The 23,420-nt window shown below is 44.3% G+C and overlaps 1 protein-coding gene across 7 annotated transcripts in view; it reads left to right on the top strand.

Annotated features, from left to right (window-relative positions):
* The window catches only part of TMEM94 (transmembrane protein 94), a 98,269-nt gene that overhangs the window by 57,734 nt on the left and 17,115 nt on the right, over positions 1-23,420 (top strand). For all 7 annotated transcript variants that reach the window (XM_050920591.1, XM_050920590.1, XM_050920593.1 and 4 more), the window contains 12 exons: positions 1,238-1,389; positions 2,440-2,542; positions 2,907-2,993; positions 3,502-3,618; positions 8,629-8,685; positions 10,919-11,023; positions 11,644-11,808; positions 12,473-12,682; positions 15,499-15,814; positions 16,841-17,014; positions 20,657-20,759; positions 22,605-22,822. In XM_050920591.1, coding sequence (XP_050776548.1) covers positions 1,238-1,389; positions 2,440-2,542; positions 2,907-2,993; positions 3,502-3,618; positions 8,629-8,685; positions 10,919-11,023; positions 11,644-11,808; positions 12,473-12,682; positions 15,499-15,814; positions 16,841-17,014; positions 20,657-20,759; positions 22,605-22,822 — 1,807 coding nt within the window. The remainder of the gene's footprint in view (positions 1-1,237; positions 1,390-2,439; positions 2,543-2,906; positions 2,994-3,501; positions 3,619-8,628; positions 8,686-10,918; positions 11,024-11,643; positions 11,809-12,472; positions 12,683-15,498; positions 15,815-16,840; positions 17,015-20,656; positions 20,760-22,604; positions 22,823-23,420) is intronic.

Genomic DNA, 23,420 nt, shown 5'->3' with positions numbered 1-23,420 from the left:
CTGACCTTGAAGTCTGTGAATATCTCCATCAGATTGCAGAATAATTTCAGGGAAGATGAGGAGGGGCCAGTACTGGTGGGAATGTTACCTGGACAACATCTTAGCTCATGTGTGGTGTAATTATCCACTGATCAGATCTCATTTGGGAACAAACTATGAACAGCCTGCTGTTTCAGAAAACCCTTCCTTCATGCTGTTTGGGTACTGAAGCTTGCCCTTTACAATGTAGCAAAACAAGCAGCAGGGCCTGGCTTTCCTCCTGGCTCTGAAAGCAGCTTTCATAGAATGGAAACCTGTGGAATGATTTGTTTAGAGAATGTACAGAGCTGATGGTAGAAACAGGAGCACTTGACAGAACAAAGAGAGCACTTAGATTAGAAAAAATTAAAGATGCTGGGGCAAAGAGATGAAGATAATATTAATACTTTATGCTCTTCAGAAGCTCTTAGCCAAGGAGCTCAGGTTGTTTTACAAATGTTAAAAGTTAAGCCTTACAAATTCCTGTGAGGCAGATAAAGGAATTACATGCATCATTTCTCTGCTTGTAATGCAACTACTTCTGGGCTGGAATGCAGCAGCTGTTCGCAACACAGTAACACCAGTTTCAGACAAGAAATGAAAAAGAGTGCCCCTTTCACAAGCCACACATGGACAATTATTATAGTTAATTTAGAGAAGTGGAACGAAATTACCAAAACTACAATTTGGCCAAGGCATCAGAATTAACATGCCTCTCTTACAAAAGCATGTAGGGATCTTTAATAGGTGCAAGTAGGCAGGATTTAATGTTTTGTACTAGAGATGGGGGTGGGAGGAAATGTGTTATGCAAGAAAGACATGGGAAAATTCAGCTTTTAAAGTTACTTTTGATGCTCTTTGTTGTCTAAGGTCATGTCTACACTGTGGGTGCTACAATCGCACAGCTGTGGCTCCTTAGTTATGTCACTAGCACCAGTGTAGATGCTTTCCTGTGAAATGTGCATATATGCCAGTTATGCTGTGGAGTAAGTGTTGCATTATGCAATAGGTGTTGCATTCTGCTTCACATTCAATTCAACAACTTTGCAAATGAATTTTAAAGCATTGATAGTTTGAGTGGTGTAGGAAATGTGTCCTGTGTTGAACAGATTTCTGTGGTACTAAAACAGCAATGCCTTTCAGGAGGTTCCCACTGAGTTGTCTGATTGTGCAGCCTTTGGACCTTCTGCCTGTCTTTTCTTCTTTAATTTGATAACAGGATGATGAACACATTGTTCTGGAGCCAGGAGACTTGTTCCCCCCTTTCTCTCCTCCACCTTCCCCGAGGGGTGAAGTGAAGAAGGGACCTCAGAATCCTCAGCTGTATCGTCTCTTTCGTGTCCTAAAGACCCCAGTGATTGACAATGTCAGGTGTGCTAAATTCTGCTTTTCATGCTTGTACAGGCTGGCTTGGTTCTTGTTACAGCCTTATATCAGAAGGGGTGGAGTTTTGCCAGTCCGGTACAGGGGGCTTCAGATAGATATTACCTCTTATCCATTATCTGGGAATACTAGAGTTATAAGACTCTCACTGGACTCCTTCACTGGTTCTCAGCAGCTGCTAGGTCAGATGGATGCAGAAAGCAATATTCTCCAAACTGCTGGTTTAGCACCTCACCTGCAAACTGATTTGTGGTGGTGGCGGCAAGGAGATCAGAGAATTTCTGCATTTGATAGCAAGCCCTTCACTTGGCTCCATTTTTATAGAGATCTGAGTTTCCTTTTTATTTAATTTTTTAAATCCATGTTTGCAACTCAGAGACCAAGGACAAGGTTAGCTGTCAACTGTCTAACCAGAGGCATCATCTCTGAATTATGGGCCCGGAAGTTTGGATCTGCAGAGAATACTAACTTGCAGGGATAGTTGCTCTCTGTTTTAGGGTGGTGTAATTTTAAGAAGTAAAATGCTAATTCTTGGATGAGCAAAGAAAGGAAGAGTGAGAGGGCTGCAGATAGCATGAGGCAGGTGTTTCATGTTACTTGTTCTGGTTCAGCAGGGGAGCAAAGCCCATTATTAGAAACTGAGTGGGAAATATTCTCTTTCATATGACTATTGATCTTTTGCTGTGAGTGGGTGGGATTCTCTACAAGTGCCATTTCTCCCTGAGATTTAATCAACAACATCAGTGACCCCTCTGGTCAACTAGAGATGTAGGTATCTGAATGTACTCTGACCAGACATGCGAATTGGGGTTCGAGAGCTGCGGTCAACCAGCTGAGGAGTCGAGGGGAGTTCATTATATTTATTCCAGTGTCAAGTGCAAAGCTAATAGTATGGAATGCCTGGCTTTGGGTCTCTGAAACAGTGATCAGTTTCCAGTCATGAAGCACCATTCTGATCAAGATAAACTAAAAAGGAAGATGCAATGTTAGGGCCTTGGAACTGTGGGCTGGGGCTCCTAATTGGTCTTGATGTTTCAGGTGGTGTCTGGATATGGCATTGTCACGTCCCGTGACAGCTCTGGATAACGAGAGGTTCACAGTGCAGTCAGTGATGTTGAAGTATGCCGTCCCTATTGTATTGGTAGGTCTGACTTTCAAGCCACCACTGTTGATGACTAGTCTTGTTCTGAACTTGCCAGAAGAGCAGGTCAGGACCGTACCGGTAGAAGGTAAGAACCTGTGGGCTTTCATGAGAAGTTCCAGCCAGTCACTAACCCTATATTCAGTTTGGGTAGCTCAGAGAAGTGCAGTGAAGGTGCTGAACTCTCAGTATGTAGATGTAGCAATGAGATGGAGTGGAGGCTGTGAGGGGAAGGTTTGGTAATGCAGTAACAAACCAGCTTTGACCTCCAGGATTTTCCAGGGCTCACAGTATTAAGGGGAGTGGAGACTCTCTCATTCCAAGTGATGGCTTGCTGAGAGTATTTCCTCTGTTTAACTAACAGGCTGGCTTCCTGATCACCAACGCTGTGCGCTTCATTTTCTCGGCTCCTGGAATTGCTTCCTGGCAGTACACTCTTCTTCAGCTGCAGGTAAAGGAGTCTCTTGTGCCCACCTCATTCCCTCCTAACCAACACGTATACCGCAGCTAATTTCCTTTTAACAGAAACCTCCCACGCCTTCTCAGAGTTGCTTCTCTCCCTGTGCATGCTGAGGTCAGGTGAAGCACTCAGTTGAATAGTAAGCAGAACGGCAGCTGTATCCCTAATGTTCCCATCAGGATGGGGTTTAATCTATTTGCCCAGGATTTTTTCTTTTTAATATTAAGGCTTAATGCCAAATCCATTGTGAAAACTGACTGCAAGTGGGGGTGAACTGCCGACTGCCCCTTTTATTGCAAATCCCCATGGATTGTGGGTGTCTTTCCCTCAAGGCTCTTCAGTGTGTTGCACTACTTTTGGTCTTTGCAAACGGCATCCTTTGCTCCTGACATTGCCCTGCGTCTGTCCCTGTGCTGTGATGAAGAGAAGGTCATGTGACTGGCCTCAGTTCTCGCTTCATCACTGTGCCGACTCTCGGTGACCTATGGTGGTTTTTCAGGTGAATGGCGTGCTGCCCATCCTTCCACTGCTCTTTCCTGTCCTGTGGGTTCTTGCTACAGCCTGTGGAGAAGCCAGAGTCCTGGCCCAGATGAGCATGACCTCGTCCACCTCGCTGGTAGGTATTTCCCATGTCAGGTCATTGTATGCGGAGGGAGGGGCAGAGAAGGTGATGGACTCTGTGAGAGGAATGCAAGGGGCAGTCTGTTAATCAGGTGAATTCACAGAATCTTAAAAATTACAGTTGGGTGACCTCTGTTGGGTCATGTCTAGCCCATCTCCCTGGGAGCAACAGCATTGTTCCTAACAGTGTGTTCCCAGTTCTCTCTCCAGCCCAGTTTCAGCTGGCCCAAGCTCTTCTCTTGGAGTTTATTCCACAGTCAAATAGATCCATTTAAGACAGGTTCTGTGTGCCAACTGATGGACAATTGTATCCTATAGTGGGAGTCTAAACTGAGACAAATGTGATGCAATAGCCAGAACAAAGGAACCTTTAGTGAATGTGAGTGGCTGGGTGTTGAGATGTCCTTTTAACTGCTGTTATTCCCCATGGGGTCTGAGAGCTGCCACTTGAACTGCTGGGGGTTGGATTACAGGGATGCTCCCTGCAGTGGAATAGGGACTAAGGAGGTGAGGGTTATTTCCCATAAGGGCAGATAGGGATTAGCAGTTTTTCTTGGAGAGGCTGGTGGGGTTCTGATCCTGAGCTTTCTGAGATATAAGCTGATCATTCAATGGATGTTGGAAACCTCCCCACCCCACCTGCTCCTGATGTGGTTTTAGCCAGGTGCACTGTGGTGTGTTTATCTGCTTCTCAAACATCTGTTATGAAGTTTCTGCCTTTGGCGCAATTGCTCAGACTACCTCCTTGTCCTCCCTGGGACTCAATGTCCCCATACTCTCCTGGTGCCTAGTCTTCTCCCTACTGGAGAAGTCAGTGGGAGTCACCTGTATCCTGTGCTCACGTAGAATGAGGCAGATACTGCATCCGTTGCATCCAAATGCTCCCTCACCATCTCCTTTTAGTGCTTTCCCCTCTGCGTGCTCACAGTCAGCATCACTCAGCTTCTGTCCTTGGTTCTTTGGCACGGTGAAATAGGAACTCCTTGTCTTCCCTTCTTCATTGCTGTTGGCACCTCCATCCTCTCACCCAAGCTCATGCCTTGGGTGTGTCCTTTTCTGTCTCCTGTCTCTTTTTCCCACGTGTCCAAGCAGTTCACCAAATCCTGCTAGTTCTTTCTCCGTGACATCTCATAATATGATCCTGCCTCCACGCCCCTACAGTCACAAAGCTTGTTCAGGTCTTCGTCACTCTGATCTTGACTAGGGCAGCCTCTTCTTTGGCCTCGCCATTCCCACCTTTCTTCCCTCTACTCCGTTCAGAATAAAGCCGTTAAGACCCTCTTCCTCTCTGTCAGCTGGACTATGTAACTCTGTTTTCTTTCCCCTTCCCATCAAGTTCAAGCTAATAAATCTTAAGGCCAGAAGGGACCATTGTGGTCATCTTCTAGTATGACCTCCTGCATAAGACAGGACATAGGATTTTCCTTTATTAATTCTGACTTCAAGTCACATAGATGTGGTTGAAGTAGAACATACCTTTTAGAAAAACATCCAAAAGTAATTTAAAAAACGCTAGTGGAGAATCCACCAGAAATTTTGGTGTGGTGTTCCAATAGTTATTTACCCTCAGTGTTTTTTTAAAAAACAAAACAAAAAAAAAAGGTGTCTTATTTCTAGTTCCGATTTGACTAGCCTCACCTTTGGGCGATTGGATCTTGTTATACCTTTGCTAAATGAAACGTTCAAATTTCTGTTCCACATGTAGCTACTTATAGACTGTGATCAAGTTACCCCTCTTTGATAAGCTAAATACAGTTCCTTCAGTCTTTAACTATAAGGGGTGTTTTCTTGGTTCTTGTCTAAACCCTCTCCAACTTTTAACATCCTTCTTGAATTGTTGACACCAGATCTGGAGACAATATTCCAGCAGTGGTTGTACCAGAACCAAATACAGGGTAATATAATCTCCCTGTTCCTACTCCTTACTCGCTGTTTATGCATTCAAGGATTGCATTGGCCCTTTTGGCTACAGCGTCACACTGGGAGCTCATGTTCAGCTGGTTGTCCAGCATGACGTCCAAGTCTTTTTCAGAGTCACTGCTTCTCAAGCTAGAGTCCCCTAGCCTGTAAGTATGGCCTGTGTTCTTTGTTCCTAGATGTATGACTTTACATTTGGCCATACAGGGATGCATATTGTTTGCTTGTGCCCAATTTACCAAGTGATCCAGAGTGCTCTGTATCACTGATCTGTCCTCTTCATTATTTAGCGCTCCCCAATCTTTGTGTCATTGACCAACTTTATCACTAATTACTTCATTTATATCCAGGTCATTGATAAAAATATTAAATAGCATAGGGCCAAGAACCAATCCCTGTGGGACCCCACTGGAAACACCCACTCAACGATAATTCCCTGTTTACAGTTAAATTTTGAGACCTTTCAGTTAGACAGTTTTTAATCCATTTAATGTGTGCCCGTATTGGTATTGATTCTAGTTCCTTAATAAAAATGTTGTGCTGTACCAAGTCAGATGCCTTACAGAAGTCTAAATATATTAAATCAATACTATTATCTTTAGCAACCAAACTTGTAATCTCGTCAAAAAAGTATATCAATTTAGACAGGGTCTGTTTTCCATAAACCCTTGTTGATAACATTAATTATATTACCCTCATAATTCTTTATTAATCCAGTCCTGTAACACCCTGTCACAGAATGGCCTGCCTGGAGCAGCCTCCTGTGGCATGACAGGCACACCTGCCTCAATTTCCCTTTTCAGAGTCTCCAGTAAATCCACTTCAGGCTCTTTTGCTTAAATAATGCCCCCCCCAAATGCCAGTTTATTACCAAAACACAGTTAATTGCTTCCCAACAAAAATCCCAAACTGTCCATTTCCGACATCCGTTGTATATAGTCCTTAAAACCCCACTCTTCCCAGTGGGAACTCCAACAGCCTCTGCTGGGAGATCATTATCATCAGGGGAACATCCCTCTCTCCCTCTGGCCCTCTCATGGCTCCTCTGAGTCCAGCCCTGGAGATGTCATCAAGTAAGCTCCTCTTCTGCTTTCCTGCCTGCAGCCCTACCCAACACTTGGCTCTATCTCTCTGATAGCCATCAAGCAACCCCTGCTGCTGCTCTCCTGACTTCAGCCTTCTCCCAGGAACCAGAGTTAGTTTTTTGGCTCTGGCAGCTCTCCCCTCCTGCCCTTTTTCTTCGCTCTGTGCTCTCAAGTTCCCCTGACTCACCATGTTTCTCTCCCCTGGTCCTTTATAGCCCCATGTGCTGCCACCACCCTCTTAATTGGCCAAAATGAGAGTACCTGCTCTGGCAGAGGGGTGCTGGACCTACTTCATTTACTGGGGCCAGCCACCCTCTGACACAGCCTTTCCATTGTTTTGCTCAAGATTGAAGTCAGGCTGATAGGCCTATTATTGCTTGGTCATCCCCATTTACCCTTTTTAAATATTGGCACAACGTTAGCCTTCTAGTTCTGGAACTTCCCCTGTGCTCCAAGACTTAATAAAAATCAAAATTAGTGGTCCAGAGAGCTTCTTGGCCAGGTCTTTTAAAATTCTTGGCTGCAAGTTGTCTGGAACTGCTGATTTAAAGATGTCAGGCTTTGATAGCTGCTGTTTAACATCCTCCTTTAGTTAATGTTGGAATGGAAGGTATTACATCATTATCACATGATATGAATATATCATCTGTCTTGTTCCCAAATACAGAACAGAAATATTTATTAAACACTTCTTCTTTATCTTCATTATTGACAACAATTCTACCATTCCCATTGTCATGGTTCCTTTTGTTCTTGATATGCTTAACTCAAAAAACCTCCCAAATCCTCTTCCTTGTTGTCTGTAACTTTGTTGGCTATAGATTTCTTCCTGTGTCCTTTTCATTTCCTTATCAACTTTCTACATTTTCTAGCTTCTAAGTTTTATTCATTGCTGTCAGTTTCCTCTTTTTTCCATCTGTTATGTATTGGTTTTTATTTTTTATTGTTGCTTTCACTTCTCTTCTAAGTCAGGCTGGTTTTCTAACCCGTGTACCTTTGTTTCTTGATTGTAGCCTTTTGGGTATTTATTAAAATGTTCTCGAACACTTCCCAGTGATCACTCACATTTCTCTATGTAAATTTTCTCCCAGCTGTTTGGCTCATGTGTGTTTTTTAAGTTTGTGAAATTGGCCCAGGTGGAAGTATTACTGATGGGGACTTTATTCTATTTACACTTGCAACCACTATTTTTTTTAGTTTTGTGAGTTGTTCCTCTTTCTGTCAAGATGAGAATTTCCCCCTCATTGGATGCAAGACATTGAGTTGTGAAATCATCATCTATGATTTTTCCCTCACCTTCCAAGCTCTGCATGATTCTACCCCGCCTACATCTCTGATTTCACTTCCTATCCTATAGCCCCTTTCATTCTGCCTCCTTCCTCTGTATCCCTGGTGTTACAGCTGCTCACCTTTGAAATCCCTTCTTAAAGCTCCCTGCTTTCACCTAGTCCAGATCAGTTCAAGCACTGCCTCCTTTTGCCTCAAAATATCAGCCTAAGAAAGAGCTGCCTCCTGGTGCATCTAACTGGTCTAATCTGTCTCTTTAGGCTGTAAGCTATTGAGGGCAAGGACCATGTATTCATTCATGTCCTGTACTGCACCAAGCATGGTGTTTATGCTTAACAGATAAATAATAACATGGACCACTGGAGACAGGTTACTGGATTTGATGGACCATTGGTCTCTTCTGGTATGGCAGTAGAGAATAGGGCCCCTGCCTTCATCTCCCAGAAGAAACACTATTCAGAGAGGTTCTCTGATTCTCCACTTGTAAGGTAACTCCCTTCTCTTCATGTGCCAATATATATTTATGCCTGTATCTATAATTTGCACTCCATGCATCTGGAGAAGTGGGTTTTTTACCCACGAAAGCCTATGCCCAAATAAATCTGTTAGTTTTTAAGGTGCAACCATACTCCTTGTTGTTTTTATTCAGAGAGGGACACTTCTCATGTACCATTTCTGAGCACACTGATAGTAACTGGTCTCTTCTCTTTCTACAGCTGGCTAAGTTTTCAGAGGACACACTCAGCAGCTACACAGAGATGGTATCTTCTCAGGTACTGTTGTTACTATTTTTTTTTTTTTTTTTACCAGTCTTCCGTTCTCTTTCTTCTTCACTGCGAGCTCAATAAGATCCTTCCCTTTCTCCCTCTGTGGTCTCCTGCTAGTCCCTAAACCTTCCCTGCTAGTGACAGAGACCTGCTGGCATTCTTTATTTGCTGTTTTATTTTGCTCTGCTTGCAGGTTGGATGTCTTTCCCACATACCTTCTCATGTAGAAATTGCTCTACTGGGCAGGGTTGAGCTAAATGTGACCGGTGGTCCAGCTTGTACCCTTCAGGTTACCATGGATTAGAATTTTGCTGAGATTTTGAAACCAAGCTTTTCTGTCTTGGAGAAAGCTTCTGTTTCAAGCCGTGGTTGCTGTTGCTCCACAGGTGGAATAGCTGGTCAAGAAATACCGGTACATAGCAGGAGGCTGGGGCAGAATTTAGCTTATCTTAAAAAACAAACAAAACCCTGATCCAATCAAAACTAGTGAACAGGGAGATGGGAAGTAGCAGCAAGACTGGAGCCCCGTCAAAGGTGAAATATGAAGAGAGGAGAGTGGGTCATTTGGGATGAAAGCCTGATCCTGCTTCACCAGGTTCTTAATAAACTCATGTACGTTACTAACACTTCGCCAACCAGAGCAAGCAAACTTTCAAAGGAACTGTCTGGATCCAGCCCCTCTGCAAATTATATCACCCAGATCAAACAGAAGGATACTGTTTTACCTAATCTTGCGCTAGGATTTCCATTTCCGTGGAGAAGCAGAGGGATTCCCAAGGCTAATTAGAAAATCCCAGATGTCACCAGGCTCAGACTCTCCCCTTGCCACTGCTAGCCCCCACTCATATCACTCTCTGAATATTTTCTTACCTTCCTATGCCAGTTCATCCTTCAGCTGAGCTGTGCAATTCAGTGCTTGAGCAGTTAAAAAGTAGTGACTTGAGGTCATCTCCCTGGTTGCATGGATCTGTTCCCTTTTTCTGCTTCTGTGCGAAGACCTTGGCTGTAAGAAAGTGTCTAGATTAAACATGGTCTTTTGTTTTTGTTTTAAGTTGTTCTGCATTTCTGACTACAGCTGTGGTGAGATTTAATCTGTCTAAGTTTGCACATGGCCCCTATCAACATAGTATCTGAGCACTGGGGAAGTTCAAGCACGGGAGAAGTGATGCAAAGTAGTAGCAATCCAGAAATGCATATAAAGCTTGCAGCTCAGCATCAAAATGCAGACCCAATTCAGCTGGGAACAAGAAACACACAGCTCTGAGGCTGGGACTGGATCCCAGATTTACATTGATGAGCCCATATGTGTTAGCCTTCTGTCATCCAGCCTCTGTTTGGGATAGTGCTTCTGTGGGAGACTAAGGCCTTGGCTACACTCACACTTTACAGCGCTGCAACTGGGGTGTGAAAAAACACCCCTCTGAGCGCTGCAAGATACAGCGCTGTAAAGCGTCAGTGTAATCAGGGCAGCAGCGCTGGGAGCGCGGCTCCCAGCGCTGCACGCTACACCCGTAAGGGATGTGGTTTACATGCAGCGCTGGGAGAGCTCTCTCCCAGTGCTGCTGCTCTGACTACACTCACACTTCAAAGCGCTGCCGTGGCAGCGCTCCCGCAGTGCTGCCGGGGCAGCGCTTTGAAATTCCAAATGTAGCCATACCCTAAGGTTGTCTGTGACAGCAGCACATTTAGTTTGTAGTATTTTCCCTCATGCAAACCTTCCTTCAGTTGTTCATAGATTTGATTTTTAGTTAAATTGGATGGGAAAGTAATGGTTCTAGCAGGAGATAGAACGCAGACTCTTGACTCCCTGGGCTACCTTGAGTAAGTCATTGCACCTCAGTTGTCCCATCTGGAAATGAATTCAATAGGCATGTGGTGGGGCACTGAAATCCTTTCATCCAAGGATCTGAGCATATTGTTTAGGCAGCACCAAGTTAACTGAGGTGAAACCCCTTCAAAATTCTCACCTGTGTTTTCTGGAAAGACTGTGATGGCCCCACCAGAGTCCCTGTTCAAAGAACATACTTGCTGTTTGCATTCAGCAGGGGGAGTGCCCTTGCCCTTAAAAACCTCAACCTACTCACACTTAAAGTCCTGTCCCCCTGGCAATGGATTGTTTCACAGGGTCTCTTTGACTCAAACCTATAAGTATGTTTGTTAACTTCACACACCCCTCCTCCCCCTTCCTCACCCAGGCTCTCCCCAGCGAATTGTCACCTGTGGTCTGCTTCTCTGACAGGAAATGATACGTTGTATCTGGAGCCACTTTCTGTGTGTTTTAAAAGGCAAGTCTCCAACACTCAGCTTCACCTCCAGCTTACTTCACAGCCTGGGATCCGTCACTGTGAGTATCACTAAGTTATCACAAGGAAGACACCTAAAAGGGACACCTTGCCCTCTTCAATCACTGTGAAAATCCACTAAGAAACAGTGCTGTAGGTGCTCCATTCACAGCATTCTGAGTAAAGATCTTGTGGGGTTTCTAGTCTTCTGGGTTTGCAGTGGCTTTATAACCTCTATTTCAAAGTGCTTTGAGGACATTCAGTGTGGTCTGGTAGCTTAAGGCCCGGCCATACTCTGGTTCTATTCCTAGCTCTGCCAATGACATTTAAAAAAAAATCTCTTGATCTCCCTGGGCCTTGGTGTACCAGTCTGTATTGTACCTATTTTACTTGCCTCCTGCTCATGGATTTCATGCTTAGTTTTAATAGGTCCTAAAATGAAACCTGCATTAAGTTACCATTAATCCAGATGGAACCAAGTTGTGCTCAGCACACCTGGGCGTGCTTTCAGAATGCACTCTCAAGGCAGGAGGTTGCTTAACAAGGGACTTTTGTCCAACTTTGTATCTGAAAACTCACCCGAGTCTTCTGCTGTTTGTTTCTGTGACTATATATTTTAAACATTAACTCACTGGGTGTTTGTATTTTGGGGGGTGTTGCGGGATGTCTTTGGGTGTTTTAGGTGCTTTGCTGTGTAGACAAGCAGGGGATTCTATCCTGGCCAAATCCCAGTCCAGAGACTGTTCTGTTCTTCAGTGGGAAGGTAGAAGCCTCTCACGATAGCCATGAAGACCTGATGGATGAACTCTCCACGCGCTCCTTCTGCCACCCAGAGATGGATGAGGAGGTGAGGGATAGGTCATCATCGAAGTGATGCTTTGCTTTCAGCCTGGCGTGGTTGGCAGCCTTAGCACTACCTGCCAGGCAGCTTGATTCAGGGCTTGGCTACACTCGAAACTCCAAAGTGCTGCTGTGGGAGCGCTCCCGCGGCAGCGCTTTGAAGTGCGAGTGTGGTCACTGTGCCAGCGCTGGGAGAGAGGTCTCCCAGCACTGCAGGTCCTCCACCTCCCCGAGGGGATTAGCCTACAGCACTGGGAGCCGCACTTCCAGCTCTGGGCACTGTTTACACTGGCGCTTTACAGCACTGTAACTTGCTGCGCTCAGGGGGTGTTTTTTCACACCCCTGAGTGAGAAAGTTGCAGCGTTGTAAAGCGCCAGTGTAGCCAAGGCCTCAGTTCATGATCTGGCAGGGCTTGCAGTGGTGTAGAAAATCAGGTGCTGGGCTCCTGGAGGAGAGGGTCATTGCTTGAATGATTTAAGGAATGGTGAAGACCAGCTCCTCCAAAAAGCATCCTGTCCAGCTCTCTTCAGTAGAAGCCAGAGGCTGCCCCACCACCGCTACCCAAATCCATCCCAGGGTAGAACAGGCCTGGCATCATGCAAATCAGTAGTGCAGATTTTCTGTTCCATCCCGTAAGTGCTTCATCACTTCACCTCCTTGCTCTCTCTAGCCCCATGAGAGGGATGCTCTGCTTTCTGGTCCCATGATGGATATGGTCCACATTGCCAATGAACAGGAGAGGAACGACTGGTCTAGTGACACTCCGAAATCTTCTGACGTCCATGTCCACAGAAAGCCAAACAGTAGAAGCAAGCATCCATCGGGGTCCAATGTGAGCTTCAGCAAAGACACGGAGGGTGGTGAGGAGGAGGCAACCCAGGTAAGGTATGCAAAAGTGGATGCAGTAGCCTCTCACTGAGCTATAGGACAGGCTGCATCAGGTGGAGAAAGAACCCTGCCCCTGCCGATTTGAGTTAGAGGATGGTGAAATCCTAGCAGATTTGTATGTGTTAAGTAAGGAAAGGAGCAGCTGAATCTCAATGTACTCTGTGCCTTTTGCTGGCCTTGTGGATGGGAAGATGGCCCTCCTGCATATAATGTTATTTCGGCTGGAGTGCTTGGCAGAAACACTCTACACAAGTTACAGCCAGCACTGTAATCCTATTAGCTCCCACACCTTTGGATTTCTCCTCTTTCTGTGGGGTAAGGGAGCTGTTCATTTAAAGGAGCCCTCTTCAAGTTCTGCGGATTTAGTTAGTAGTACTGATGGCTGGAGAGGAGAGAACAGGTTGTGAGGAGCCTCCTCTTCAGCATCCCAGTGATTCTAGCTCTCTGCTAGACTAGCTGCTGGTTTGGGTCAGATCTCTGGCACACATGCCTGTGTGGTACTTGAGAACAGCCATGCTGAGTCCAACCAGCTAGCCCAGTATCTTCCAATAGTGGCTGGTGCCAGGTGCTTCAGAGGGAATGAACAGAACAGGGCAATTGATCAAGTGATCCATCCCGTCATCCAGTCCCAACTTCTAGCAGTCAGAGGCTTAGGGACACCCAGAGTATGGGGTTGCATACCCTAATAGCCATTGATGGACCTGCCCTCCATGAACTTATCTACTTTGTTTTTTAACCCAATTATACGTTTGCCTTTGCAACATCGCCTGGCAACAAGTTCCACAGGCTGACTGTGTGTTTGTATGAAGAAGTATTTCCTTATATTTGTGTTAAACCTGCCACCTATTAATTTCATTGAGTGACTCCTGGTTTGTGTGTTATGTGAAGGGATAAATAACACTTCTCCATTCACTTTCTCTGCATCATTCATGATTCAGACTAATATTCTTGGTCTGCGTCCCAGAGAACTGATCAAATGATGAAGACGGTTTTTTAAACACATAGTTCAAATTTGATTTGTTACCGCTTTTCATTATTCATGAATATTTGATCACCAAGCAGTCAAGAAATATACATAAATACTGAAACTGACAAAGATTCTATTAGGCATTAGTCATTATTCCATAGTCTTCTATGAAAAATATTAGTTACTCAATCAGGGACCAGAATCTAAACCATGTAACAGGTGACCAGTTTTGACCTTGAATACCGAATACCAGTAATAGATACTTTACCTGTAGCATGCCAAGTGTTCATTTGTGGTAGATGTAAAATAATTCCACATATAGGGCCTATGTGCTATGATGATACAAATTAATAATAATAATAAATATGTTCACAAAACCAGCACTAGATTGTGAATAATTCATGAAGTCAAAAACAAAGAAACCCAAGGCCAAATTAACCCAAGTTTCGTTTTCATTAAATACTAATTGACTGGTAATACTGGCCACTCATATGTACTGATTGTGCTCTGTAATTCTGAATTTACATCACTGTAGCTCCATGGATTTCAGTGGCGTTACTTCTGACCTACCCCAGTGTAAGCAAGGGGAGAGATGGGCATAGTATCTTCTAGTGCAGGGGTAGGCAACCTATGGCATGGGTGCTGAAGGTGGCACGCAAGCTAATTTTTCACTGGCACTCACACTACCCAGGTCTTGGCCACCGGTCTGGGGAGCTCTGCATTTTTATTTAATATTAAATGAAGCTTCTTAAACATTTAAAAATCTTATTTACTTTACATACAAAATAGTTTAGTTCTATATTATAGACTTATAGAAAGAGACCTTCTGAAAACGTTAAAATGTATTACTGGCACGCGAAACCTTAAATTAGAGTGAATAAATGAAGACTCGGCACACCACTTCTGAAAGGTTGCCGACCCCTGTTCTAGTGACAAATTATGACCCTAAGGGTATGTCTACATTGCAATAAAAGACTCACCCCGGCCCGTGTCACCTGACTGGTAATGGGCTTGGTGCTTAAGCAGGGCTCACAAAGATGTGCTTTTTGCTGGGGCAAATGTCTGTGTGTCTGTCTAGTGTTGCCTGATTCAGTTGCTGAATTGTAAGGGGAAGCAATCAGGGAAGAATCTCACTTCATTCCCCTTGCACATCCTTCAGCATGGGCTGCATGTCCTTTTTCAGAGAAGAAAAGCATTCTGTTTACTGAAGGCCTTTTTCTCCTGGGAAGGGTTGGTTCTTTTAAAGACAGAACTAAAGGAGGCACCTGTTGCTAGTGTCTATGATGAGGACTCTCACATATATTCTTGTGCATTTATGGGATGTTACACACCACCTTCTTCTCAGGAGACTTCATCCCCATTCCTCAAACTTCTGTCATCTTAAAATCAATCCTATAGTTCTTTCCCTGGTTATCTTTGAGTTTGTTCATACTCCCATTTATGGCAGTGGTAAAACTCCCACAGATTTCAGTATGGGAAGGATCAGGAATTTACTATTTGTTTTTCTAATTGTGCTACTAGGAAGTAGTTTAATCTCCTCAGAAGAGCCCCCAGGCCCTTTACAGTAGTCACTCCATCACATACTCATTCATTTTCCTCCTTTAGAATTTGGACCATTTAAAAAACACTGTTTTTACTCTTCTGGAGAAGCTCAGACTGTGGAACTAAGGAAGCTGCTATTTTTGATAAGTGGAGGAAGCAAGGGCCTGTTAATCTTCCCTGTTATATCTGGGACTCTCTCTCTTCTGCTAAGGGATACTAAACTTGGGATGGGAATTGGAGTCTCTCTAACAACTACGTTCCATTATAACTAACCAGGATTTTCTTGCATGCCTTATCAGGCTTGCGGTGACAGTGAGGGACTGGCCTGTGAGGCTGAAGACTTTGTGTGTGACTACCACCTCAAAATGCTCAGCCTGTCCCAGGACCAGCAGAACCCCTCCTGTATCCAGTTTGACGACTCCAACTGGCAGATGCACCTAACCTCCCTGAAGCCTCTGGGCTTGAATGTGCTGCTCAATCTCTGCAATGCCAGTGTGACAGAGCACCTATGCCGTTTCTCTGACCACCTCTGCAACATTGCCCTCCAGGAGACCCACAGTACCGTGCTGCCTGTCCATGTGCCCTGGGGGCTCTGTGAGTTTGCCAGGCTAATAGGTAAGGAAGACCCAAACAAGGAGACAGCTGAGAAATGGGAGCAAGCTTTCAAAGAAGTCTTACTGAGCCAGCTGAATACTGGGAGAGTACCAGAATGGTACCCTTTTGTTAGTTGGAAGGCTGGAATGCAGATCTGACTGTGGTCTTCTCTCTTTGGGTTAATGCTCAGAGGTGTGACATCAGACTTGTTGCCAGTGTCATTGGCGAGTTTACCACTGACAGATTGAGACACTATGCTACAGTCATTGAGTGACATTCATGGCTAAGAGTTTTTCCAGCCAACACAGGCTAAATTTTATAAAGTTCTAGTTCAAATCCTTCAGTGTTATAGACAGCAGCAGTGCTGATGAAGAAGCTTTTTGCCCCAAAGTGGATCAAGAATGACCAACAAGAATGGACAAATTGCTTTTCTGGTATTTTTGTCAGTGTTATTGTTTAGGCTTATGTGTATTACAGAGAAACTGGTAATAGTTAGCCGTAAATAATATGTAGCACTTCACATCTTCAGTACTTCATAATCTGCATCCCACCCTTGTGAGGTAGGTAAGTATCAATGTCCCCATTTAAGAGTGAGGCACAGGAAAGTTAAGTGACTTGTCCAAGGTCATGTAAGGAATCAGTGGCAGAGCCAGGATTAACATTTCAGTGTTTATGACCTCTTGTCCCATGTTTGTTCTTCTGGATTGCTCTGCTTCTCTTAAACGAATCAGGAGTGCTAAGGACTCCACTAATAATATCATCTGGCTCTTGTATAGCACATCTCATCAGTAGATCTCAAAGCATTTATGTGTATGCACATAGTGAGAACGCAGGCAAGTCAGCTAGGTAAGCCTAACCTCTATCGCCTGGCTGTTAGCACACACTGGGACTACAGAATGTCACTGGCTTGGTTTCTGGTGGATGCTGCTGCTGGCAAGGTATCAGAAAGACTGCAGCCAGCGGGCGGGGCGGAGCAGCAAAGTGAGATCTCCTCCATTTTGCTTTGGGTTGTGTTTAATCTTTCTCCCCTTTACGTTCATGTTTCAGGTTTCACACCCGGAGCCAAAGAGCTTTTCAAGCAGGAGAACCACTTGGCTCTGTACCGCCTTCCGACTGATGAGATGGTGAAGGAGACAGTACTGGGAAAACTCTCTTCTATCACCAAGCGGAGACCGCCTTTGAGTCACATGATCAGCCTTTTTGTTAAGGACACCACCACCAGTAAGGCTGCCTCCCTTCTCTCAGGTGGAGGTGTTGGATATAGTGAAGGAGGGAAATGGAGTCTTTTGCAAGTCTCAAAAACAATCTAGGAATTGCCAGAGTAGAACAGACCAAGGCTCCCTCTAGACTGATATCCTGTGTCTGCCTCTAGCCAATACCAACTGCTAAAGAGGAAGCTGTAAATTTCTTGGTAATGCACCTCACTGTGCAGTGCTATAACATGTTGGGAGAAATTTCTTCCTGACCCCAGTGTGTGACCAGCTCTTGCCCAGAAGCATGAGGCTTGTGAATAACCTTTGTAATTTGATTCTGGCTAATGTTATATCCAATGTATTAATGATCTTGTGTGTCTGTGTCCTGGAAAAGCAGAACAAGAAGAGTTTCTTGATTTTGTCTATGCACAGACTTTGTTGTCCCAGCGCAATAAATACTGTACGGAGTTGAAAGTCCCTGGGAGTAAAGCATATCCTTCTGTCCAGCAGTTAATCTCACACCTTGACCTGGGAAGATTTTTTTTTTTTTTAATATCTGTTCCAGTTGCTGCCATCTTGCCTTTCTAGGAAAGGCTTTGAAATGTGTTGTTCAGAGTTGATTGCTGGGATTCTCAATATGGGGAACCACTTTTAATCTTGCATCATTCTAACTTCATTTCCTAATTTTGAAAAGTTTTTTTCCCTAGAGGGGGTGTGTGTGTGTGTGTGTGTGTGTGACCATGATAATGCTGTCTGGAGTGAACTGTAAGAAGAATTTTAACAGGATAATTAACCATTGGAATAATTTACTTAAAGATGTGGTTGGTTGATCATCATTTGAAGCCTTTAAATCAAGATTGTGTGGCTGTCTAAAATTATGCTCTAGGTCAACCAGAAGTTATGAGATTGGTGCAGGAATTATTGGGTGAAATTCTCTGGATTGTGTTATGCAGGGGGTCAAACCAGATCATAATGGCCCTTTTTGGCTTTAAAAATCTTGTATGGATTCAAAGATTCATTCCACCATAACGAGACCTCCGTAAGGAAACCAAATGTGGAGAGGTAGTAAATTCTGTACCCTTAGCAGAAATGGTACATAATCCATCTCTAGATTCTCTTGTCTCGTTTAGTGAAATATGTCCCTGTTAAGGATTCTCATGCTCTTGGAGTGAAATGACCCAATGGCCTGTACTGCTTCCATCTTCCCTTGTTGTAGTTAAAATCTTAATTTTCCATAGTCTTATTTTGATTAATGCGCCAGTGCTGGAGGTTGGGGTTACTGTTAGGAAGAGTTTTAACACAAGCCCATATCCAGTGCAAAGAGTGATCTGGCTCACTTGAGCAGACTCACTCTGCTCAGTTAGCCTCTATCTTTAGCCCTACAAGAAAACAGCTTGATTTAGTATTGACCACAGACAGCTACCAGGTGCACTTCCTCTCCCACCCCTAATGCCAGGTGGGAGCAGGGATTTCACCCAGCTTACTGCCAGGATCCTAGTGAGGAGTCTCATGCTTTGTCAATCAGCGTAATTTGGCAGGGCATACATGTAAATAGTGAACAGTCACAGTGTTTAATACCCATCCTTAGCCATTTCTAAATGATCCCACTGCTCGTTAGCTAATAGTTATGTTCCCAGGTCAGGTTGTTAATTTACCTAGAGTTATAGCCTAGGGGTTTTTTAGTTGTTTCCTTGTGCCATGAGGCATCTGATCTGTATGTCTTTGTAGATTCTTTTTTCGGTCCCTGGAGTGGTTTGTGAGAGGCATAGGCCATGAGTGTTATATGGATGTTGGTTTGTGGCTCAGGTGCAGATTTTAGGAGTGAACAATGGTCCCTGTTTTAGCAGAATCCCATTTCTGTTACTAACCTTGTGATTTACTAATCTCAGCTGGGGGGAAGTTTAGCTCATGGTGCCATCAGTGACATTGAAATCAATGCCACCCCAACACAGATTGGAGTGGTACATGCACTGTGTCACTGGCATTAACTTCTACAGAGTGACAGTGGGGTGGGCTGTGCAAGGTGCTGTTGATGCTGAACAGAAACTGTGGGATGGAAAGCAGAAATGTAGCTGCTTGTGTGCATCTGTGTGTTCGCCCACCAGCTCCTCCTCTGTATACAAGGCATGGACTTTGCAGAGTCAGCTGGCATCTCCTGCCCCTTTGTTCACAGCAGAGGCTATCTGACCATACATCCACTATGGGAGGATATAAGGTTTTTACAGTAAAATTAACCCAAGCCTGACATAAGCTGTCCATTGTGTTCCTCTAACAAGTCCCCTCTTTCACATTCTGCTTCTATTGCATTCAGATGTTTGTTATGCTGATAAGCTCAGCCTGTGGTGTCTATTTTTAGTACAAAGCAGAGAGCTGGTATGTTTTTGGAAAATCCTCAAGTATTCATGAAGGTCCCCGCCTGATTTGCGTGACCGGATATTCTTGGCTCTTGACCTCATTGACTAGCATGAATGTCGGCACTCGGCAGCAATGCCTGCAAGAGTCTTTGGACTCATTTTTTGGAAGTGATTTTTTTTTCTTTAGATCAGCTTTGAAGCCATTGGGGGCAGTCACAGAGCAGCTGGAGGAGGGAATCAAATTAACCTTGACAGTGAAAGCTGTGTGCATGTAATGTTAATGTTTCCACATGAGCTAATGAGAGAGAGGAACTCTGGAGGAAAGGCAGCCCCTCCATCCTTGACTTTTGATCTACCTACCATGCCCTGGTCTTATACCAGATAAGTGAAAATCACATGATGATCTGAGACACTCTGGAACACCCAGGCGCAGCTGGATGAGTTACAGGTTATTGTTCAGCCTTAAAGTATCCTAGAATTGGAAAAGATGGAAAGACCTAAAAGATCATGGACATTAAGGAATCTTGGCTCCTCGTCTGGTCAGTGCAAGGGGTTCCCCTCAACAGTACTTATTTTAGAGCTTTCGTCCAGCCTCCTTTAAAATGCCCCAGGCAATGACCCTTAATCACCCAAATTCTTCTGTGGAATAGTGCTGACAATAATAATACCTCTGCTCTTATCCAGTGCTTTTCATCAGTAGATCTCAAAGCGCTTTACAAAGGAGGTCAGTGTCATTATCTGAGCCACAGGGAGGTGAAGTGACTTGCCAGGCCAGTGAATAGAACCCAGGTCTCCTGTGTCCCAGTCTTGTGCCCTTAACTTCTAGTCCATGCTGCCTCCAATCTAATAGGCTCCAGTCTATTAACAGGTTTTCACTGTTAAATTATCCCCTGCCATTCAACTCAAATTTCCCTTTACTTAGTTTCATCTCATGGCTCCATTACTCCTGGTTATACCCTGATTTGGAGGAGTACGGGATACAGAAGCAACCTGGTCCTCACTTTTCTGGAGGAGAAAGATCATTGCAGTGCAAGGGGAGAGGTACTGGAACTGGCTACCAGGTCCACAATTTATCACTAGCTCAGCTAACTTATAGCCAGGCAAAGAGCAACCAAACCTGCATCATCTCCTCTTGAACAGTCTCTGTTCAGTGGCTGACACACTCTTGACATGGCCAGTGGGGATGTATTGAGTAGATCAGGATGTTCTGTCTTACTGTGGGATAATCTGTAGTTTTTAACTGTCAAATGAGCCATTGGAATTAAATCCTTTGGTTGGGAATGTACAGATGAGACACCTGTCTGTTTTTCCCCTAGGCACTGAGCAGATGCTTTCTCACGGGACAGCTGACATCATTCTTGAGGCCTGCACAGACTTTTGGGATGGTGCTGATATCTACCCCCTCTCCGGCTCTGACAGGTGGGTGGCCTTACCTCATTGGCATACAGGAGTTGCTGGTTTAAAAATAATTACTGGAGAGAATTAGGTTTATAATAAGGCTCCAACATAACAATACTTTATAAGCCATTTATAAATGATAAATAGTTGTTATAAGCATGTTATAAATGTGAGTTGTCTGTAGTTGGTTATAAGCACATCGTTAAAAGGGGTTACATGATTATAAGCAATCTATTGACCCGTTCTACTCTTAACAATTTTCCAGCCATTTATTAAAACATTTGTTCATAATTTATAAACTCTTTCTAAATTGTTTGTAAATGGAACCTTACTGTAAAGTGTGCCCAAGAATTCTAAGCAAGTTCAGTGATGGTGGCAATACTATTTTGTTTGGTTATCTCTGGGAAGTCCCATATCTGCATACAAGGGGTGGTACATTCCAGCTATTAGTGGTATCTTGCTGGGGCGTATTTGGTGCTCCTCATGTCATTATTGTCACTTTTTGTCATTTGACAGATCAGTCCTGATTTGTTTTGTTGGCCTGCATTACATTGTGCTAGTGTGTCTGGCTATCTTCAGGCATTAAGACCTGTTAATTTTTTGAATATTTATTTTACAAGGCATTGATTAAAAATTCTGTGTTGAGTAGTTCTGGCCCAGCCTAATGTTACCGCTGCCAATTCAAAACAAATGTGGAATTTTAAGCTACTCCAATGATTGTGTGTTGACAGTGTGCCTTTAAATGCATCTATTTGGAACTGCACCACTGGTGTACTGTGATGGGTGGGGAGGGGGGGGCTCTTTGTTCAACGTGCATTGGCTTTGTGTTGCTGCACCATGCAAATCTATATAATATTGTCATGGTTCAGTGCTAGCTGCACCTCTCATTCCTTCCTTTCTCTCTGAGTGCATTCCCTCCAGTTCTTAGGCCTTGAGCCCTTGCCTTCCTGGGTAGAATCCTGTGATGCTGCAGCATCCTGTATGGGTGTGTGCCAACCATGTTTGCTCAGCAGGTCCAACTGCATTCAGCTCTCTGCCGTTCTTTCCTTCGGGAGCTGTGACCAGTGACAAATAGTGTGACCCAAACCAGTCTTCTTAAAACGATGTATTGTTTAATCTTAACAGTGGGAGCACAGCGTAACATGAAAAATGGATTTTTAATACAATAAATTGTCTGTATGCATATCTGTCTGAGCTAAAGGCCTGTCTTACCTCAGATCCCTCTGACCTCTGAGTTCACATTTACTTAGAAGCCCTGTCTCTCCCTTGAGAAGTGTGAGTCTTTAAACCCTCATGAGTCCTCTGATCTCCCTGTGCCCCTGACAGGGGCTGTGATCTGTCTGGGGAAACCTGTTTAGTGAGGTCTGCATCACAGCCAGTGGCTCGAGCATTGTCCACACATTGTTTGATGATAAGTGTTATCTGGCTTATTGCCCTCTCCCTACTCACAAGTAAACAGCCTTGTTGGTGAATTAATCCCAAGTACTCATGGAAAGAACCCGCTGGCAATAATCAGACAGCAACATAATGCATCTAGTGTTCATAAATTATCACAGGCAGCTCCAATTCCATCACAAATATGCTACATTAGTTTGTCTGTTCACCCACTCTGTGGGTGCATCGCTGCCTCTTACAGGATGCTCAGATCTCCCTCTAGTGGCAGTAGCTCAAAGGATACAAATTCTATTTAGGAATGGTCTCTTTACACCAGTCTCTGATCAATGTTAGAAACAAACTTATAGGGAGCGGTCCAGGAAACTTGTATTGGTGGATTCCTCCAGCCCTGAGCTCCCAGGGGTTATACTGGTGTCAGAATGGCAGCATGCCTTTGATAACTTTTGCTATTATCTTGTGTCTTCCATGTAGGAAGAAAGTGTTGGATTTCTACCAACGAGCATGTCTCTCAGGCTATTGCTCTGCTTTTGCCTACAAGCCAATGCACTGTGTCTTGTCCTCCCAGCTCAATGGCAAGTGCATAGAACTGGTGCAGGTCCCTGGACAGAGTGCCATCTTCACATCCTGTGACCTTCCAGGGACTACACCCATCAAACAGAGCAGCAGAAGGAACAGCTGGAGCTCTGATGGTATGTGTGTCTCCTCCTCTTGTGGGATGTATTGCTGAGCTGGGTCTCCCAATTCCCAATCAGTCTGGAGCTGTAGCAGCTTTGCTCTCCAAAGCAGTGGTTGGAAATTGAGATCTAAGCATTCCCTTAAAAGGAAATAATAACTTATGCTGCTGGCAAGTTTATTTCTATCATAAAGTTACCTAAATTTGTAAGATAATAGTTACACTTGAAGGTGGTCTAATTTATTAAAGCAGGGGCCTGAGACTCAGGACTCTCTAAGTTCTGTTCCTGGCTTTGCATCTGTGCAATCTTACTCAAGTTACTTACTCTTGGTTTTTCAAAGGAGTCAGGAACTGCCTAATTCCCTTTGATTCATTTGGAAAATTGCGGTGCTAACCCCTATGTGCCTCAGTTCCCCATTCTGTAAAATGAGGTAACACGGTTTCACGTGGGAGTTGGGAGGCATAATTAGCAATTATACAGTGTTTCATTGTACAATTTCTCGTGCTACACCAGGATCCTTTACTGCATACTGCATCAAGGTCATGCTAATCACACCCTGATCTGGTGAAGGAATCCTGTCAGTCTAAATCCTTAACAGGTCATTCTGGAGCCA

This window comes from Gopherus flavomarginatus, chromosome 12 (assembly GCF_025201925.1).
Source record: "Gopherus flavomarginatus isolate rGopFla2 chromosome 12, rGopFla2.mat.asm, whole genome shotgun sequence".
NCBI classification, from domain to species: domain Eukaryota; kingdom Metazoa; phylum Chordata; order Testudines; family Testudinidae; genus Gopherus; species Gopherus flavomarginatus.
The sequence above is the reverse complement of the archived record's forward strand: the minus strand, read 5'-3'. Positions and strand labels throughout refer to the sequence as shown.